At 43.6% G+C, this 19,249-nt stretch overlaps 1 protein-coding gene across 4 annotated transcripts; it reads right to left on the bottom strand.

The window, feature by feature from the left end:
• Positions 1–1,750: 1,750 nt before the first annotated feature.
• On the bottom strand, positions 1,751–19,225 carry TMEM169 (transmembrane protein 169). Of its 4 annotated transcripts, none has more exons than XM_074828816.1 (3): positions 19,081–19,225; positions 7,115–7,549; positions 1,751–5,699 (listed from the first exon to the last, which is right to left on the bottom strand). In XM_074828816.1, exons 2-3 carry the CDS (start codon positions 7,416–7,418, stop codon positions 5,077–5,079), a joined length of 927 nt encoding a protein of 308 aa, XP_074684917.1. In that variant the 5' UTR covers positions 7,419–7,549; positions 19,081–19,225; the 3' UTR covers positions 1,751–5,076. The 4 variants fall into 4 exon arrangements, with proteins under 4 accessions (XP_074684917.1, XP_074684919.1, XP_074684920.1 ...); XM_074828818.1 differs by having other exon boundaries at positions 7,115–7,567; positions 19,081–19,199; XM_074828819.1 differs by having other exon boundaries at positions 7,115–7,449; positions 19,081–19,182.
• Positions 19,226–19,249: the final 24 nt, after the last annotated feature.

The raw sequence follows: 19,249 nt of genomic DNA, 5'->3' as shown, positions 1-19,249 counted from the left end.
ACCCTGATCAAACACACAACCACAAGCCCTCCCTCATCATGAAGTGGCTGCCTGTTGGAAGAGAAATCATGCTTTAGTAGTTAAGACAAGCAAACATGATGTTCCTTCTAATTTGCCAAAATAATTGAAAAGTTGCATTTCCAAGTGGATTAGCCCTCTGAATTTGCTTCAACCTCTCTCTCTCTCTGAGTTCCCATTTCCATACAGTGAATACATTTGGATGGACTAATCTACCCAGAAATGAATCCATGTTAATCTAACTGCCTCCACATCGACAAGTCTTTGGAAAGAAGCAAGAAGGGCACTGATCCCACAGGTAATTCACTGCCTGGGACAAAAAGGGCTTGCATAAGTTTTGAGCACAATTGTGTCCATCACTATGCAGGACTGTGGGCTGTGCATCCTTATTTTCTCTCTTTAACACTAGTGTAATTGCATGCTTCAGTGTGCAAGAGCAGATTGGAGTGGTTTTTCTTAACTAATGGTTGCAGCTTCGAAAAGGTATCCGTGGGGGTGGCCTCATGGGTCCATAGAGCAGCCCCTGCTGATAGTCTGAGTGAGGAATCGCAGGATCCCAGCCTCAGGATTCAAAGCAGTGGCTTGAGGGATTAGAAGGGTGAATTCAAGAGACAAACTGTGGTTAAAAGCACAGCTTATGCTGTGATTGTTTCAGTTCTCAAACTGAATGGGATGGGTAAGTCAGCAGATGGAATTAGCACCTTCTCTTCCCCTAGCGAAACACGTGGTGTGTTTTGCCTGGTGCAAAGGCCTTCAACAGGAGTCTCTTCCACTGCTAACCATTATCTTATAAAATGATTACCTTGTACCTCAAAGGTGAGAACTGCAAAGGCCTATGAGCTAATTCTCTGGGCACACTACCTCCATCCCACCCTGCCACACCAGGAAGCTGAGTGTCCTTCACCAGGTTCTTCACTGGAGGTGGGAAGTCCCCAGCGTACATCCGCCATGCAGGGAATCCTGTTCCCTTGGCAATGTTTGCAGCAGGCATCACACCAAAAGCACCTTCCTGGTGTTTCCAGCTGTTGTGATGGACACAGCACTGCCAGTCTGAGGAAGTCACCTGCAGGTAGCCTTTTGGCTTGAAGAGCTGTTTCACTGAAGCTGTGCTAGCCCTCGGCTAGAAATTTCATTTGGGTTATCCAAAGATCCGCATCTCCTTAGAAGAAAGAAAATGTCAAATAGGTGTTTGCCCTGTGCTAGCAGGAGGGTGGGACTGTAGTAAGACTGTGTGGGAGAGCACCGAGGGTGGCATTTAATATTTAAGACACCTGGAAGAACTGTATTGGTGGATTCTCCTTTGACTTATGAGAGACATGTCTGGAGTACTTAGGGGTTGTAAGAAATCTTCCCAGTACAGCTGTAAACAGCACCTCCAAGTCACAGACACACAGACCATATTTGTACTTCTTGTTTTGGTATGGAAGTGTGTCCCTCCCTACAGATCCTTGGGGCTAAAGCCAAACAGATACCCAACAAGTGAAATTAAATCAAAAGTTTTCATTTGTGTGCTATGAAGTAAAAACAAAGAAGATCCCAGAGCCCAGATATATAGCAGTTCTGGGTAGGTACATGTTAACAACAGGTAAAACTGAGACCCATTTCAGACACACTTTAAAGTGGGTCTTCAAAGATAAAGACTTGTAACCAAATATCAGCATAGAATGACTGTGTCTACCCCAGAGCACTGTTTTTAACACAAAAGCCAAGCAGAAGCATGAGAACAACACTCTTCTAAAGCCACATATATCTTTATTCTCCACCCAGGCCAGCAAGGATGGGAAAAGTGAATGCAATTAAAAATAACAATCAGCAAACACACTATCTTTACTTAAAAAAAACCCATCCAGACTAGAGCAGCCAGAAACACACTCAACAATCAGAATAACTGGAATTCCCTGCAGTTTGACAGTGGCACATAAGCAGAAATAACCTGTGAGTTTCTGAAAGCAAGGGTAGAACAAAGACAAAAACTTGTGCTTTTTTCTATTACAACAATTGATAATTATATATTTTGTAGCAGGCAAACCACTCCAGGGGATAATGGGCAAGAGAGAAAGCTATCCAGAGTTGTTGTGAGAAAAGTTTGAATAAAACTTTTACAAATAGCACCAAAACTAACTCCAAGCTTAAACTAGCCCCCACCAAAATCAATGGCAGAACACCCTGACTTCAGCAGGAGCAGAGGCAAGCTTGGTTAAGTGTAAAGAAGTAGAAAACACACGATGTATCCCCAAAAAGGTGGCCTCCAAACCCAGAAGTGTAGCTGCCATGGCAGAGGGAGGGTACTATGATTTCTCTGACGCTCCTTTGTGTCTACATAGCAGTAAGAGGCACAGATTTGGTTTTGTCTCCACTCTGGCAGGCTCTTTGCAATCCTGAAAGCAAATCCTGCAGCTCAGCAGACATTTCACATGGCTGTATTCTGTAATGAGCTAGTATTTACCATTCAAGCCCTCTAAGCTGAAGGCTCTTTGTGCTACTGACCCCAGCCTTTCGTCTAGGCTTGAACAGCTGCTCTTTGGCAGTGACAGCTGAATTGGGTTTTCTTCCTCTGCAGCAATGCACAATTGCCAGTCATCCTTCTCCCAAACCCACTTGTTTGCTGCATGTTGGGGCCAAGATACACAATCCACTCCTTTCATGCCAGCAGTGTCCCTCTAGGCAAAGCGTGAGAACACTTGCCAGCAGGCCTTCCTTCCCATTAATGCTTGTTAATCATCATTTCTTCCCACCCTCCAGCCATGTGGGAGCCTGCGATTTCCATGTGGATGAGTATTAAGCAGAGTAGCTGTGCTGGGTCACTACAGACTGTCAGCACTGGCATAACTTATCCTCAGCTTCTCTATTAATTCTGAGGCATATCAAGCTCCCTGACTGAAACAGCCCTGTGAAAGGCATTTCACTGCTTCAACTGGTCCCAGCCATATGTCTGCCTCTTTGAACCCCACTGAATTACTTGCCATTGCCTCACAGGTTGGGGTGTATTTTATTTTATTTTTTGCTGGAAGTTGGTCATTGCCTTTAAAGACTTAGCCAGTAAAATCTGAAAGCTGTGCATCAGGATGCAGCAAATGCAGCCTGGCTGTACCTGTGCCCAGGGAGCACCTCTGCTTTGTCAGTAAAGAAGTGGGGCCAAGCCTGCTCTTGATATTTGGCTCGTACGCTATTCACACAGTTAATCCTCAAGCCAGCACTATGAGGATGCTTTGGCTGGACCTCCCAGAAGGGGACAGACCAAGGAAGCAGCAGGGACTTTACTTATTTCTCAGTGTCAGGCCTAGAAGATCAGATGGACTTGTTTATACATCACCGGTTTCCAGATGTCCTAACCAGGACAGTCAGTGTTGTCTTAAGCTCATCCTTGAAATGCAACACAAAGCATTAGTTCCTGTGAAATGCAGCTTCTGAATGCTTCTCTTTACCATCCTAAAACTAGAGCAGCTCCCCCTCTGGTAGGGAGGCTGGGGAAGTGAAACACATATACAGATACGAATGACCGCACAGCCTGACTGGCTGCACACTACAAATCATCTACCTATACGCATGCAAATGGTGCGCTCCTCTAGGTTAGGGCTGAGCCAGACTTTCTAGCAGCACCAGCTGAACTAGAGCACTCAAAATTAATCATGTGTCAGACATGTAATTCAGTCCCCATTAGAGTCCGTTATACCTCTCGTTTACCTCATGTCTTCCTTAGGTCAAAACGCCAATAGTCAATCAAGAAAAATAACTTTTCTGCTAGTCGTTTTTTTCAAAGAGACAATTAAAATTTCTCCAGCCTATGGTGGCCACCTCAGCCTGGTCTGGGAGCCCACTAAGATGCCATGCAAAATCCGAAAAGGATGAAACCAATTATGAAAATGAGACATGAGGGGAGGAGAATGTATAATCCATTGCTCTTCCATATAATTAACCAGGAAGTGTGTGTGGGGGACAGATTTCCAGAGCTGAGGCACTCATGCAGTTTGCACTGCACTAACAGACAGGGAGGGGCTCAGGGACGCTCCCATTCTGAAAGGGAACATCCAGCAGCTCTTCTGTAAGAGCAACTTGAAAAACAAAATGTTTCAGTGAGACTTTCCCATCCCAAGCACTTTCAACTCCACCTCCCTCAACACAGGTGCTGCTGCTCCACACCTGCATTGCAGTGACATGCAAACTGATCTCCCTTCCTCAGAACAGGTGTTTCTTCCCTATAATGCAACTGTGTGCACTGCATACTGTGTATGACTCCCATAGCCCACTCCTTCCTAGCAGTGCACCTATTAAGAGACCAAATGCAGGTGTGTCCTAAACACCTATCTGTGCACCTACAGTCACCTGAGCGTGCTTGGTGACAGGCCTCTCAGGTCCTCACGCACTGCATTACAGAGCAAGCTCTACTCTTCCATCATGTGATGGGTGCATTTCAGGTCAGTGTAGAGCTCATGTGCCTTTGTTGGAGGCTATGCTGTCCTCTCCCAGTGAAAGGCTGAGCACAACTATTCCAGTGGCCTGTTTGTCAAAATCTGACAGTGTCTAAGCAGTTAGCCTACCTGGAAAGTTTGCTGTACTTGTTGGAAGGACTGGAAAAGGACCCTTTCTAGGAAAACTGTAGGAACATCACACATTTTGCAATTTAGCCTTCACCTCTGAATGGGTTCCTATCTCCTGAAGTTCATTCCCCGAGTAGAGACTTCTTTTCAGTAGGTCAACAGGTCACTGTTATGTCCTATTCCTGTAAAGTGAAGTTTAACTTTACAGAAGTGGACTTTTCAGCATGTATCTTTGCCACTCCACAAACAGCCTGAGCCCCACAGACCTGGATTTTCTCACCATTCCCAGAAGTTGTAACTAGCTAAAACAGATGACAAATCCTTGGAGAGCAATGCACCTCCCCACCCAGACCACATGAAGCTAACACACTTGCATTCTGTGACATTTAAAGAGCACTCCCAACCCAATATTTTACTCATTAAGTTTGTGTTTAAATATATATATATAAAAAAATCAGTGTGTTATTTTCTAGGTGAAAACCACTCGCATATGATCAAAATAGTCAGACAGCACAAAGGCTCAGACTACCGAGGTCTCAACCCCCTGCGCAGAGCTCTTGCCAGAGAGACTACCTGAGAGATTGTCAGAATCTAGCAGCTCGACAATGCTGTACGGAGAACAATCTTCCAAACCCAGCTTGCTGCAGAGCCAGCCACAGAAGCCCTTCTCCATATCCCTGACAGCATGCCACCAGTACCCAAAGGACCATGCTACCTGGGCCACAGCCGAGTACAGGCCTAGGGAAAAAGACAGAACCATAATTATAATTGGGTAGAAGATGATCAAAAAGGGACAAAAGGTGATTTTGTGCCAGAAGGTCCTCTCTTCATTGTACACCAAGAAAATGTTGTACCAGGTAATGGTTCCATAGTAGAATGAAACCACGAAGGACACTACAAAAATGATGGGGAGGCAGATGATGGTCCAGAGGACGATGTGGGGTCCTCTGTCCAGCCCAACATCACATTTCTTCTTCTTCTCAGGTACGTCCTCTTTAGGAGGTTCCTTTGACTTAGCCAGTTCCTGCAGTTCTTTGTCCGTTAGTGTGACATGGATGTCCACCATCTGACCCTTCTTCTTTCCCCTGGTGATCGTTCCGGTCAAGGTGACATATCGGCTGTCTAAAGGCATGTTCCAGGCACCTACAAACACAGATAAACTCATCTACATTATATTTATTTTCTGTATGGTGTATTTTGTGTAAATCCCCCAAACTCCCAAAGACAATTAGATAGTGCATATGGAGTTCTAGTTAAATTAAAAAAACATGGAATGCAAGAAGCAATGCAGTATAAAGAAGATTATCACAGAAGAAAATGGAAGAAGAGCTAATGAGGGAGAAGACAGGAATTCCAGATGACAGAAATCACAAGGGAGAAGACTCCAGTATCTGCACTAGGGACAATATGGGAAGGGAAATTGCTGCAGGAATATATGAGAAAGAGATGAGACAGCATAACTGGATCAAAAATGGTATGCCTATTTTCTCTGGTACCCTCACAGATTTATTCCTGAACAGTGTGGACACTTGGGGTGAATTAGATAAATTAGGTAAATGTGACTAAGTTATGGAGTTATACTTGAATTGCTAATATTTCACGTTACATTTGCACTGTGTCTCAATCCAAATTCATTTTCAAAGTTTAGAAAAAACTCACAAACTCTCATATAATTATATTTGCATTTTAAGGGATCAACAAAGGCACAAAACCGGAAAGTGTTGGAATGTATGTTAAAGTCACAGACTGCCTTAGCTTCCAAGTGACATGGATTTAGGATGGTCCCTGCAGTGGTACTGACCATAAACTCTTCTGTGGGGCTAAAATATGCTTCCTCCTGGTCTTAATTCTGACTAGTTTGGAAGGAGGTCTTCAGAGGCTCGTAAAAGGAGGCTAACCAGTTTGAAGTGGCCCACAAAAATAGGAAGGCAGCAGATAAGTGATGAGGATAGGGGTTGAGATCATGGGGGAATCTGGTGTGGCTGATGGACCAGGAGCATGCATTCATATTTAAGCCCCTCTCAGCCTGCACTGCTGACTCAGAAGAGGATTAGCCATAGTACCTGCTTCCCACACTTCTTCCCTGCAAGGGTATCCAGGACAGACATCAGAAGTGGAAGAGGCTCCAAGATGCCCCACAATGACCTTGTTGTGCTGAGAATATGCAAACAGAAGGCAACAGCAAATCCTAGAAATGAGTAAAACTCCCTATCGTAGGTAGAGCCACTGAAACCATCTGCTTCTATCCTTTCACTTAACAGGCAGTTGTTTTAGGCATGGGCAGGGGCTTGATCACAACATCAAGCTTAAAACATGCTCAACATTTTTCTGGATCAACCCTAACCAGCACATACATTTAAAACTGAGTGTGGCAACAACCAACTCTGCAAAGAACTGCAGGAAACACCCCAAATCAGCCTGTTATGCTTTTATTTTTAGAGTGTTTTCATGTATGAACTCAAGCTCTCCTTGCCTGCAGTCTTGGAGAGGGTTGGACCTTAGCACATGCTGGCATCAAAAAAAGTTTATGGAGAGTGGGTGTTCCCAGGAATACATACCATCTGCCATGGACTGACCCAGGAACTTGGAGCCTTCCTCGGCGCTCCTCTCCCCTCCTTCTTCATCCGCCTGTTCTTCTTCCACCTTATTCTCATTCTCTGACCGATAGACTATTATTGACTCAGGACGGGACTCTTTCTTCTTCTTTTTCCTCCGGTCCATAGTGGCTTCCCCATCAAAGGTGACAGTGGTTGCCACAGCCCTTCTCATGGAGCCACGGTGAGGGCTCTGGCTTCCAGACTTGCTCTCTTTTTGCATGGTCTCTTCCATCCCACTGCTGCTCTCAAGCACCTCACTTGGCATCTTGTAGCATTTATTTCCAATCTAACAGCTCCTGCACTTAGAAGTAATTGATTAGACAATGGTCCCATGGAAGCTTTGTTTTGGTAAAATGTCCTACTGCTGACATCCACACTATGTACTCCATTCCCAGCCTAAAACAAGAGAGAAGGCTGAAAAAGTGTATTTTTCTCACCAAGTAGAAAAAATTGCCAGAATTTTCCTATAAAGTGTTACTTCCAACTGGTTTAAATGCCATCTGAAGATCCTATTACTGTCCTGAACATCAATTTTATTACATGGATACATATTTCATAATATCACCTAATCCTGATTCTCAGGTTCCAATTTTAAATATAACAAACCAAAGCTACTGGAAAATGAAAGAGTATTAGCATTTATGAGAAGAGATTAAACAAGAACAGCTTACTGGGTGAATTTAACATTCCTCTGCAATGCTGAAAGCAAACAGAAGACAATAGTTTTGGCCCACATGCATGAGAATGAAGAAATGAAATCATAGATGAAAAATAAATTGACTGATTTAAGGGGCTGGCCTAGATTAGAGACAACTGCAGCAGGAGCACTGCGCTCATCCTGCATTACAACAGCTATATTGGTGCCAGCCTTTCTCATTTTGAGTGTCCTCTGATTTACTGCCCATTGCAAGGATATAAAAGTAATCTAATGATGTAAAAATGAATGATGTTTCAAACCTTACCAATTTAGCATTATGTAGTGCTGTCAAACCTGAAAAATACAGTATATACAGTGGATTTAAAGCAAAATTATTATTAAGATGACTTCACTGGGAGGGAGAGAATTGGAAACCACAGCAAAGTCTTCTGACTGTGCAGGAAAAAAACCCCCAGGTCTTCACAAATCTTTGTAACAAATATAAGGGCTCAGTTTTTGACTCCTCATTCAAGCAAAATTAACAGCAATATCAAGTGACACTGTTATCTATGGGAAAGCTGCCTAAGTAAAAAACATATAATTAAACATGCATCAAGGCAGACCATTCCTGCTCCATGAACGTGGAAGATGCAAGATTAATCGTTCTCAGATTTCATAACATTTAAGAAACTGACTGTGCCAAGTATTCATGAAGTATTTAGTACAAATCTGAGTACACTGATTAACATTTTAACAACTCTGAAGAGCTCTGTTGAACATTTACATGAACATTTACATTTAAAATAATGCAAATGACCAATAATTAAGTTGTATCTGAGTCATCTCTTTAACAGGAAACTAAGAAGCACAGTTATCATAATTTATAGCCCACACAATGCTGGGGAAATTGTTTTAATTGAACAGATGCTAGAAAAAAGTTGAGCATTTTTAGATTTGGCAGTATGGTCCTGGTCTTCCCACAGATATAAGATTTTGCTGGCTTGTTCTGAAATTTTCTGCAGAACTTTAGATCCATTATTTATACCTTGTACACTCACACACACACACACACACAAGCACACAACTGTATCACTTTAACACCTAAAACTGTGGCCAGTTGGCTCTATTTGGCTCTGAAGAACTCAACAATTCAGATTATTTTTTCCATTATAGAAAATAAATCTTCCCTGGTGATCAGAAGGTACATAAAATGGAATTAAAAAAATCAAGATTCAGCATACCCCAGAAGTCGGACTACTTCTAAATCACTAGACAGGGAATATCTTGGCTAGCTCTGCAGCATGGCTGGGAACAGGCTGTTTAGATTGCCATCTCAGTTTACACCTGACATGCAAAAATGTATGCCTAAATTTGCAGACATACTGGAAAACAGCTCTGTAAAATACACAATTTACTGCAAATAGTCTCCCTTCACTGCAGTGTCAAGTTGTACTTTAGAACTACATAGAAGCAACTCAGTTTATTCCACTGTTGATCATGGGAAGCAAGAACAAAGAGGGGCAGTGATGATGATCGCTGTAGTCTGGTGTACCAAATAAGCATGGTTCAGTGTGGGGATTTTTCAAGATCATTGCCTGTGTGTTCTCCTCCCATTCCAAAGTCCAACCTCACTAGAGAATGGAGAAACACCAAGAATGCGTTGCTTTCCACTTCCCCCTTTTAACTCCAGTAACAAGCTTTGCCTCTTAATGTGTTAACATCGGCAGGACTCCGAGATCTCTTCATATCCATTGGAATTCACGTAACCTTCCATTCAATGTTTTTTTAAAAATGCCTTTATGGGGAAGTGAAATAAATTTATTCTGTGGAATAAACTCACTTTTTGTAGTAAATTCATCCAGGAGGAACAATAAGCTCTAAAGTTTTTCTCTGAGAATCAGCAATAAAGCTTCATCTATGAATAGATGCAATAGGATTGCATCTATGAAATCCTAAAATCACTTGATGAAGCCTAATGAGCCCCCGAGACAACTGTGAGATTCCCCTCCCAGAGGTGGTGAGAAGGAAACAGGCCTGGAGCCACAGAGAAGCCAAAAGCATCACTGCTGGGATGATCTACTAAAAGTCTGGAGACACAGAATCTGACGTGGGATTAGATTCCCAAAGTTCCTGGCTGTAGTTCCACACTCAGTCCTACTGCCTTGAAAAGGGGATGACTTGCCAGTAACATTTAAAAATAACACAAAGCTACAGGCAAAGATTTGTGGTTGTGGTTTTCTTTCTTAAACTTTATCCAGCTGTGACCTTGGTTAAACTCACAGTAGATGATAAACTAATGTCAGTTCTCGGTGTGATGCCTAAAGGACTATGTCAACCTTGACTATGCAAGGAGGAGCAAGGTGATGTAACTTTTGAATCTGTCACAGATAGGCACTGGAAATCTGTGTTCAGTTCTTGTGCTCACCAGTCAGGTGGGGTGCTGATGACCAGAAGACGCCTATAATCCTTTAGTTATTTTGCTATGTCTGACATTCCCACCCCCACTACAGCAGCTACTGCCACTGTGAATTAGAAAGAAACAGCAGAGTTATCAAGGGGTGGCAGCTCAGTTTCTTCCTCTCTTGCTCCTGAGCTGAGAAGAGGGGAGGGAATGGGCAATGGGGGCCCCATTGCTGTGGCTGGGTCAGAGCCCTTGGGACAAGGAAGTGAGGAGCCCAGATTATTCAGTTTAAGGCACAAGGAGGTAAAATCTGATGTCAGTCTACACCAGAAACAAAAACATGGTGAAGGAGATCCCTCTGATCCAGCAGAGGAGGATGCAGTAAGATAAAAAGCTGAAAGATACAAATACAGGGCAGATGTAAGGTAGGTGTTTTAACAAAGTGGGTAGGTGTCACTTGATATACATCACAGAGGGCTGTGGAGAGTTGTCGCATCACTGGAAACTTCCAAATCTGAACTGGGTATCTTGGCAGCAGTTTGGTCACCAGTACTTGACCAAAAGAGGTGCTAATGTGGGGAAGTCCTGTGGCTTGTATTAGGGAGCTATCAGATTGAAAGATCACAAAAATCCCTCCCAATCTTTTCACAGTAGATGTTTATTCTTCTCTCATTTGTTTCTGCCAATGGAGCAGCTGGGATACCCTCTGCCACCTGGTCCAAACCTTCTGAACAGAGCACTTGGAAACACCACCATCAGCCCCACATCTCACAGGGATGCTGGTGAATCAAACAGGTTCACGCTCCAGTCCCATTTTTCCTGGGAATATTTTCTCTGTAGTTGCGAAAAATGGGCTCTTGCAGAAATCACAGTAGTGTATACAAAGCTTGTTTTTGCTCTCTTCCTTTTCTTTATGTCTTGTAAGAACAAGGCCAGCCCTCAGCACTATTGAGGATATATGATGGATTCCCTCATCAGTTGTCCACAGCACCAACTTTTTCAGCCATACACTGAGATCTTCACCCCTTAAAAGCCTTGCTGTGGAGCTGAAGCATGACAATTGCTGGACATCTCATATTACTGATGTCTCCCATGTGGGAACACAGGGGCAGGCAAGAATCTAATAACTGTCCATGGGAGGGAAGGAAAAGAAAAAATGGCCAAATTTCAGAGATAGCAGGGAGCAGTTTATTAGCCAAACAATTTGTTATTAATCTCCGTGTGAAAACAGATGGAGAACCCTGGGGAGGCGGCTCTGCAAAAACACTCTGTAGAGGAATTTTTAGAAGCACAGTCTTCTGTTACTATGCAGGAAAGCTACTGCTGCTTACGCTTCCCATGACAGTATTAGTCTTTGACACACAAAGCAGGAGCCTAAAAGCTTGGCCTTGCACCATTTAGGTCAAAGGAATTTTTTTCCATTGGTTTTCAGCACTTGATCTTGCTGCTAACAGAAGAGAAATTATCCGGTTTGAATGCAGACAGGAAGGAAGAGCCTTCCTGCAAGCTAATAAAATCCTTGATCTTAAATCCCTGCTACAGCACAAGTAACCTTTTTATGACTGCTCAGAGCTGACATGAGAGGAAAAAATAGACGGTAAGCAGTAAGGAGCATCAATTTTTATTTTTATAGTCACATAAAATGTACAACACATAAGAAGAACTGGCATTGTATCTTCACTCACATCTGCAGAAACAAAAAACAACCTGTGCTTTAGAAGCACTGAGAGTTACCTGGGATCACGAAGACATAAGGGGAAATTTACCCCAGAGACACACCTTGAGAGAGAGCTCCCCAGCACAGATCCTCCTTTGCCTGTTCCTTTTACTCCATAGCCTCTCCATCCCCAATCCCTTCTCCAGCCAACCCTGCCTCTGATTTTGTGCATGTGCATGTTTCTGAGGATGCATGTTACCCAAAGGATTATTTCCAATCCCTTGTGTTTTTAAAGGCGTTATCTGCTGGCAGGTTGTACACATGAAAAATAGATGGTATCAGATGCATTCAGCTGTTCAGGGCAGATCTGTCTGTTGTCAGTCAATCATGTTATGACAAAACCCACTGGTCTAATGCAGGACATGCAGCCCCAGACACTACAAAAACATGTGGCAAGACCTCTGTAAGAAAGCATATTTAATTTAGACCTTATGCTGGGAGAGGGACAAACACTAGGGCTTCCTCAACAGCTTTGGATCTATTTTAAATACCTAAATGACTCCATGTGATCTTTCACATATGCATCCTCACCATACCCTGCTGAAACAGAGGACAGTGTCTGTCTCCATTTTATGGTGAAATAGCTCAAACTAGATTACACAGTTGCTTGAATCTAGCAAATACTCAAGGCTGTGATGAATGACATGTTAGAAGGTGAGGCAAGAACAGCCCCTCCCTATCAGTACTAGCATCTGTGCAGCTTGCAGTGAGCTTGACAGGGGGATTTATCTCACTGAAAATAACCCTTTTGCATTTTAAAAGAAAATAAAGTGTATTTTCAGCCAGATGGATTCCCTCATCATGTTCACTATGAAGCTACCCCTAGAGGAAAGAATGTCTAAGGAAGGGGAGAAAAACTACCCCTCATAGCAGTGGCCCATTGCAAGGCTGCATTAAGTGTCTGTATAACAATAGCACGAGGCACAAAGAGAAACATCTGCCTATGCCATCCCAGCAAGGTAGGACAAAGCTCATAGATCATACCCGTCTTTCCCTCCCTGCTTAATACACAAGCTTCATTTCTTGGAGAGAGAGATAAGAAAAATGACCATGCTCTGGGTCTGCATCCGAGCAGGAGCAGACCTCAAGCTGAGCTGCCCAAAGCAGAGATGGCACTGAGCACCAGAGCAGAGGGGATAATGTAGTAAGATGAGTCATGCCACCAAAAACCCCCAGCCCCATGTCTTTCCCTCAGGAGCAGAGGGTGCCAAAAACTCAAGCTAAAAGCAAAGGGACGAGTGGGCAAGCAACACAATCTCTGCAAGCAAGCGCCGACAGACCTTCCAATTTACCACTGGCACACGGGTCCCAACTGTTGGCAGGTGACATTAGTGCCAGCACTGCCTGACACTGCTGAGCAGCTTCTGGATCAATCCCGCTGGCACAATGAGCCAGACTTTTGTCGGCCAGCATGGACTGACCATCACCGAAGCTGAAGCTGCAGCAAGACTAGACTTGCTTGGGTGTGGATTAAGGGCTCGCTGGCTCTCAGTGCCATGCTGGGTGGTTCAGGCCCCTTGTTCTCCCTGATGTCCTTTTGTGAGACACCCAAATGCTTGCTGACAGTATTCTACAGATACAGCCAAAACCACAAAAAAAGGTAGCAGAGAGAGGTGTTCTGACGTATCACTAAATCACTGATTTTTTTAAAAGTCAAGGACATTTTACAGAGTATCTGTTTTATGAATCAGTTCTTTTTATTTTCCTCTGCTGTTCCATAACTTTTGCAAAGGTCACAGAATAATAACTGCTGTGTACATCAGTATTACTGAAGGCTGGAAAACAGCATACAAGAATAGCTGAGCATTTTTATTTTATACTAAATGAAATGCCTCATTGATTTTCTTGCATACCGACTTTTTAAAAATCCCCAAACTGTACTGATCTCCTTTTTTTTAGAGCAAAAGCCTGAAGTGCTGTCTTACCCTTGTCTCCCCACTTCTTTGTCCTGACTGATAGAAGACAAATTGAGACAAAGGACTCAAAGCTTCCCACTGCCTCCACAGGGATGAGATCTGTTTCTTTATGTTTATTATACTATGCTAAAAATGTTAATGAATGGCATGTGCACATTAGCCTTTAAAGAGAACCAAGGCTTTAAAAGAAGAATGACTTGAAAATAGAGCTTGGTTTGAAATCTTCAAAGCAAACCAAGTGGTTTAGAAATGAATCTTGAATAAACTCAACAGAAGTCCCTAAATCTTGTAGGAAAAAAATCTCAATGAAGTGGAGACATGCTCTCTCTGTTCCCCTGCTCTACCCCTCACTTCTGCACTTGCCAAAGCAGGCCATCCTGCACCCTGAAAGAGCAGGTGCCCATTGTAATTCCCACCCCATCCACCAGGTCACTGATGGATTACACTGTACCATAGGAACAGCCAAATGAAGTCAGTCCCACCAACTTGAGCCCAGCATCCTGCCTCCACAGCAGTGGCCTTAGGCTGGGATCAAGTGCAGCATCTATTTTTATTGGTATAATACCTGATTCATTCTCAGTTTGAAGCCTCAATATTAAATGGGAATGGAAGATACACTAGGAGATTGCTCTACACGTCAAACCGGTGTTGTGCCTCCTCTAGGCATCCAAGCAGATGCCTAGAAGACAGTAATAACAGAACAAGCACGTAGTACATGAAAACAGAGTTTTGAGCCCCTCACTCTACTTTCCAGAGTTCAAACACCTCTGCACAGCGTATGCACAAACACATGTGCAGGTAAGAAACACTGGGAGTTGCTACGTCTGAAGACCACAGAGCCACGAAGCACCAGTGGTGGGTGTGAAGCACTCATACTAACGCAAGACACAGAAGTCCTAGCTAGCTAGAGAGCTGGCTGGCAGGTGGTTATTTCAGTGAAGGATTACAAGACTGCCATTTCTTTTCCTTAGGAAATCATGCAGTGGTCTCACCAGGATGTTTTAATGCATGCCGGACTCTTGCCTGACCTTTACAATAACTAAAAACTAGGACCCTGTGTTGGTACCTTGGGCTCTTTTTCCTTCCCTTTCTACTCAGAAGATCCCTGACTGTCTTGGTCTCCTCTCCCTTCCTGCCCTGCTCTGTGCCAGCAAGATCAAGCACCCCAGTGCTTCACTCTGACAAAATGAGGAGAGACCACACATAGAAATACCTGCAATTAGAGAGCAAGAAATTGCAGCCATGCAGCCCAATGGAAAACACAGTCAATTGTAAATCCAGTCTGGAAAGGATTATCTGAAAAATACCGACACCAAACTACACCCCGTGGTTCTTATTTAGGCAAGATATTTGGCGGCTTCACATCAGAGCTTTCTCAAAGTTACACCTGGCTGCAGCCCAGGAGTTGCTGAAGAGCCAAAGTGCACCAACAGAGAACTGGAAGATTCCCATGGGAGTGATTCAGGATTGCTTAATGCATTGCACAGTAAATATAATCTAAGATATTTAGACAGTATCTTCAGCAGCAGGAATTAGCTGGCTCAGGGGACTCTCGATTGGATGCAAGTGCAGATACAAGTGCAGTGATGCCAGGGTATTAAAAATGCATCACTTTCAATTGCGGACAAGTGAATGCTTCAGTATCATTAGTATGGGATTAGTGGGTTGTGTGATTATTTAGAAAATCCGTCTATGTACCAGTTTAAAACTGTTTGGTGCTGATACTGTGCATCTTGCACCACTATGAACTCTGCTTTGAGTGGGGTATCTGTCTTCAATATCTCCTGTATTTTTTTTAATCACTGAAATGAAACTCCTAGGGGTAATGATGAAAGGTTGTAAAATCCTGATTATCTCCTAATTAGACTAAAATCCCCCAAGATACCACTGAGAGAAAAATACCTTTCCAGAGGGCAAGTCCCTAGAGATGAATCGACCAGAGAGCCTGACCATCAGCTGGGGCTGACCAAGACGCATTGTGACATGGAAACCAGAAGCCATGAAACAGAAAGGCTCTCGCTTGCCGGTGAGAGATGATGAAAGGAAAAACAGCCTCAGGAGAGAATGCACAGACAGGAGGTGAAAGTAGTAGGGATTTCCAAAGAGGCCTTTTGCGTAATTCCACAAAAATGTCCAGAGGAGTAAGGAAACTCACACTGGTTTTCATTTGGTTTTGGCTTAATCCAGGCATTTCTTGTAATAAGGGGGAGGGGGAGAAATTATTGTTGTTAAACTTTATGCAATTTGGTATTCCAGAAGAAGAAATATATGAACCTGGAGCATCCATAAGAGTGGGGTTCTGGGAAAGCAGAGGCTGCTGGAGCGCAAGCCTGCTTTTTTCTGAAGACTAACTAGCAGAAACCCTCTGTTGGAAATTGTCTTTGACCTTAAAGTTTTATTTCTGGCACTGAGACGCTTTTCATTAAATCTCCTCTGCTCTCACCTCCGTGTGAGACTGCTGGCCCCATGGATACCTCTCCTGGGGTTTGGATCCCACGGAGGTTTCTCTCTTGTTTTCTCACATCAAGTTGGTATTTAACAACTCTGAGACCTTCCCCCTGGCCAAGAGGGATTACGAGCTATGGGAGGGCACAGACCCTGGGAGGACAGAAGCTATAAGGAATTATTAAGGTAGTACATAACACTGCCAGGATTTTTAAAGCATGGCAGCATACTAGACTGGCAGATGTCATCAGCTGAATAGCTGAGCCATAGGCTGGCAAAGCACAAAATCAGCTTTTGACAAAAGTAGCCTTTTCTGAAAATGCAGAGTTTCCTATTCATCTCAACAAATTGAACTAGTTCATTCAAAGCCAAGACACAATCTGGTAGCTATGAAAACAGGAAATCTAGTTTTTCCTCTTCAATCTATAAATAAAAAAGTAGATGTTGAAGAAGGACATGTGCTAATCCCACAACTCTGAAGGAGCTGACAACTGGAAAAAAACTATTAATTTTTTTTCCTAAATGTGTCATTTTGATTTTTGAATGGTTAGTGCTTTGAGTGATAGATAGACCAAGGAAAAAAAAATAGATGTTTTTTAACTTCAAAAAAATGCAAATGAAGACTCCAAGGCTTTAAATGCAGATTTATTTTCTTCCAAATGCAAGCTGACACATACTGAAAAAAAAAATAAATAAAAAAATCAGCTGTCTAATCAGACACTATTTCCTAACACACAAAACCCGAGAATCTGAACGTTAAGTTTATAGAATAACATAAATATGTAAGAAGAGCCTTCTGCTTACTGAATTTACCACTATGGCTGCATGTAGTGACAGACCAACATGTTTTAATGCTACCAATAAAAGAAAATGAACATTCCTTTGCGAGTAAGAAAGTGCAAGTGTAGAAGAAGATTAAAATTGTTTTTAGTTAATAAGATTTTCTTCTTTTCAGCTTAAATAATTTTGAATTTCAACCACTGGAGTAAAATCGATTCACACAAAGGTACACTTTGAATCCTTGGCTCAAAGGCAACCCACACGACAGTGAATAAAAGCCACTGCCTTGCTGAAAACATCTGTGAGCATTGGTTATCTCAGCTCTGTTCTTTGTGGATAGATTTTGTACCAGAAGGGGCTACCCTCCATTGAATGCCACGGAATGGATGTCTGCTTTTCTCATCTCCTTACTCTCCAGTCTTTATGCTTTTTCGCTTTCTCCTCCCACCTATCACTCACAGAACCTTAACTCATGTGTTCAGCCCCGTATTTCTGGCATTTCTATGGCTATTGAAAAATTCCTGAAACCAAGCAATTTATCTAGATAGGGAAGAAAAATCATTTGATAGTGCTCTCCAGGAAGAACACTGAAATCAAGCAAGTCATATGAGTAAAGAGGCCCACTGGATTTTCCTTGGTGGCCTGCAGCTCAGTTGGGATGGCACACAGGTTGGAATATGAAGATCTAGTTCACTAGCACACACGAGTGCTTCTCCCTGAGATTAATTAATGATTGCTCTGATACAGCCTGCCTAAGATATATAGGGCAGCCAGAGACAGTTAACGGGGATCTGTGGAGTCCACAGACTGTGGAAGATAATTAAAAGCGGAAAAAAAAAATTATTGCAGTGTCACCTATAGTGCTTCACGTTTTACCTCCAGAAAGTAATACTGTAGTTTAATATATTAAAGTATTCTGCAAACATTAACCGACCCAGAAGACAACTTTGTCTAATGGTTGCCTCACTGGCCTAAGTCACCATGCAGAACTCCATTCCTGTCTTGTCACCCTTTGCGGAATGAGTCTGGACACACTGTTAACCTCTCCATGCCTCCCCTTTCCTACACTTAAAGGAGGGTATACAGCTTCCTTTGAAATACACTGAACTTCAAGGTAAAGATGTTATCTTACAATTGTCTCTGACAAACCTTAGAACATGTTTTGGGAAAATAAATAAATAAATAAATCCATTTAACAAATGAGAAAACCAAAATAGACTCAATGATTCTCCCATTTTATGTATGTGTCTATTTTTAGGTTTTTTTCTCACTCTTCTCACATTAGCCATCTTCCCTGCAAAAATAACAGGTCAAAATTGAGATATACTTTCAAACATCTCTTCTATTGAAAAGGACAGAGGAGATGCCTGGAAAGATACTGAACATGAACACACATGCTCCTGGGCACATCACTGCTGGTTAAAATCACCTGCAATGGAGAAAGATGCTCTGTCACTTCACTGGGGGATAGAAAGAAAAATAATGTTGGCTGCCCTCTGTGTCAACTGAATAATTAATACTGAACTTATTGAGGATGATTTTAAGTTAAAAAAAAAATCATAAAGGCATTTTAGCACAAAATGGCTATATTAGGGGCACGGTAAATGGTATCACCTCAGCCTTCAAGGGCCCTTCCCAACAAAGTCCATGCCTGGAGAGAGGATCCTCCGTCCACGGGTCCCTGGCAGGAGACCACCGGCAGCTTCCTCTGCTATTTATGTCACCTTTAGAGCATTACACCGACTTCTGCTGGCCGGGGCTCCACGCCCCACGCTCCTGAGGGTGTCTTCCCGCCTCGCTGTGGAAGGTGACCCGAAACGGTACAGAAAAATACGAAATCCCCTCCCTTTAAAGGCCACGGACGGGGGCTCGGTGGGTTTGCTGCGAGGCTCCAGCCGGCAGAGGCGACCCCGAAGCACCAGGGCTCCCTGAGGAACCGACCCTCCCAGGCGCTGAACGTGCGGCCATCGGTCTCTCCACCGCGGGGACAGACCCGGGCGTTACCGACCCGTGGATAACCGCCCCCCTTACCTGCCGCCCACCGGCTTCGCCCGCGGGGCCCCGGTACCGCGCTGTGCCGTGCCGCAGGACCGACCCGGCTCGCCGGGGCCCCGGGCACCGCCGGCACCGCTCCGCCGCCGCCCGCTCGCCGTCCCCGGCGCTGAGCCCCAGCGCGGGCGGGCGGGGCCGCGCGTCACGT

Source organism: Strix aluco, chromosome 6, assembly GCF_031877795.1.
Source record: "Strix aluco isolate bStrAlu1 chromosome 6, bStrAlu1.hap1, whole genome shotgun sequence".
NCBI lineage: Eukaryota > Metazoa > Chordata > Aves > Strigiformes > Strigidae > Strix > Strix aluco.
This window is presented reverse-complemented; position numbering and strand designations above follow the sequence as displayed.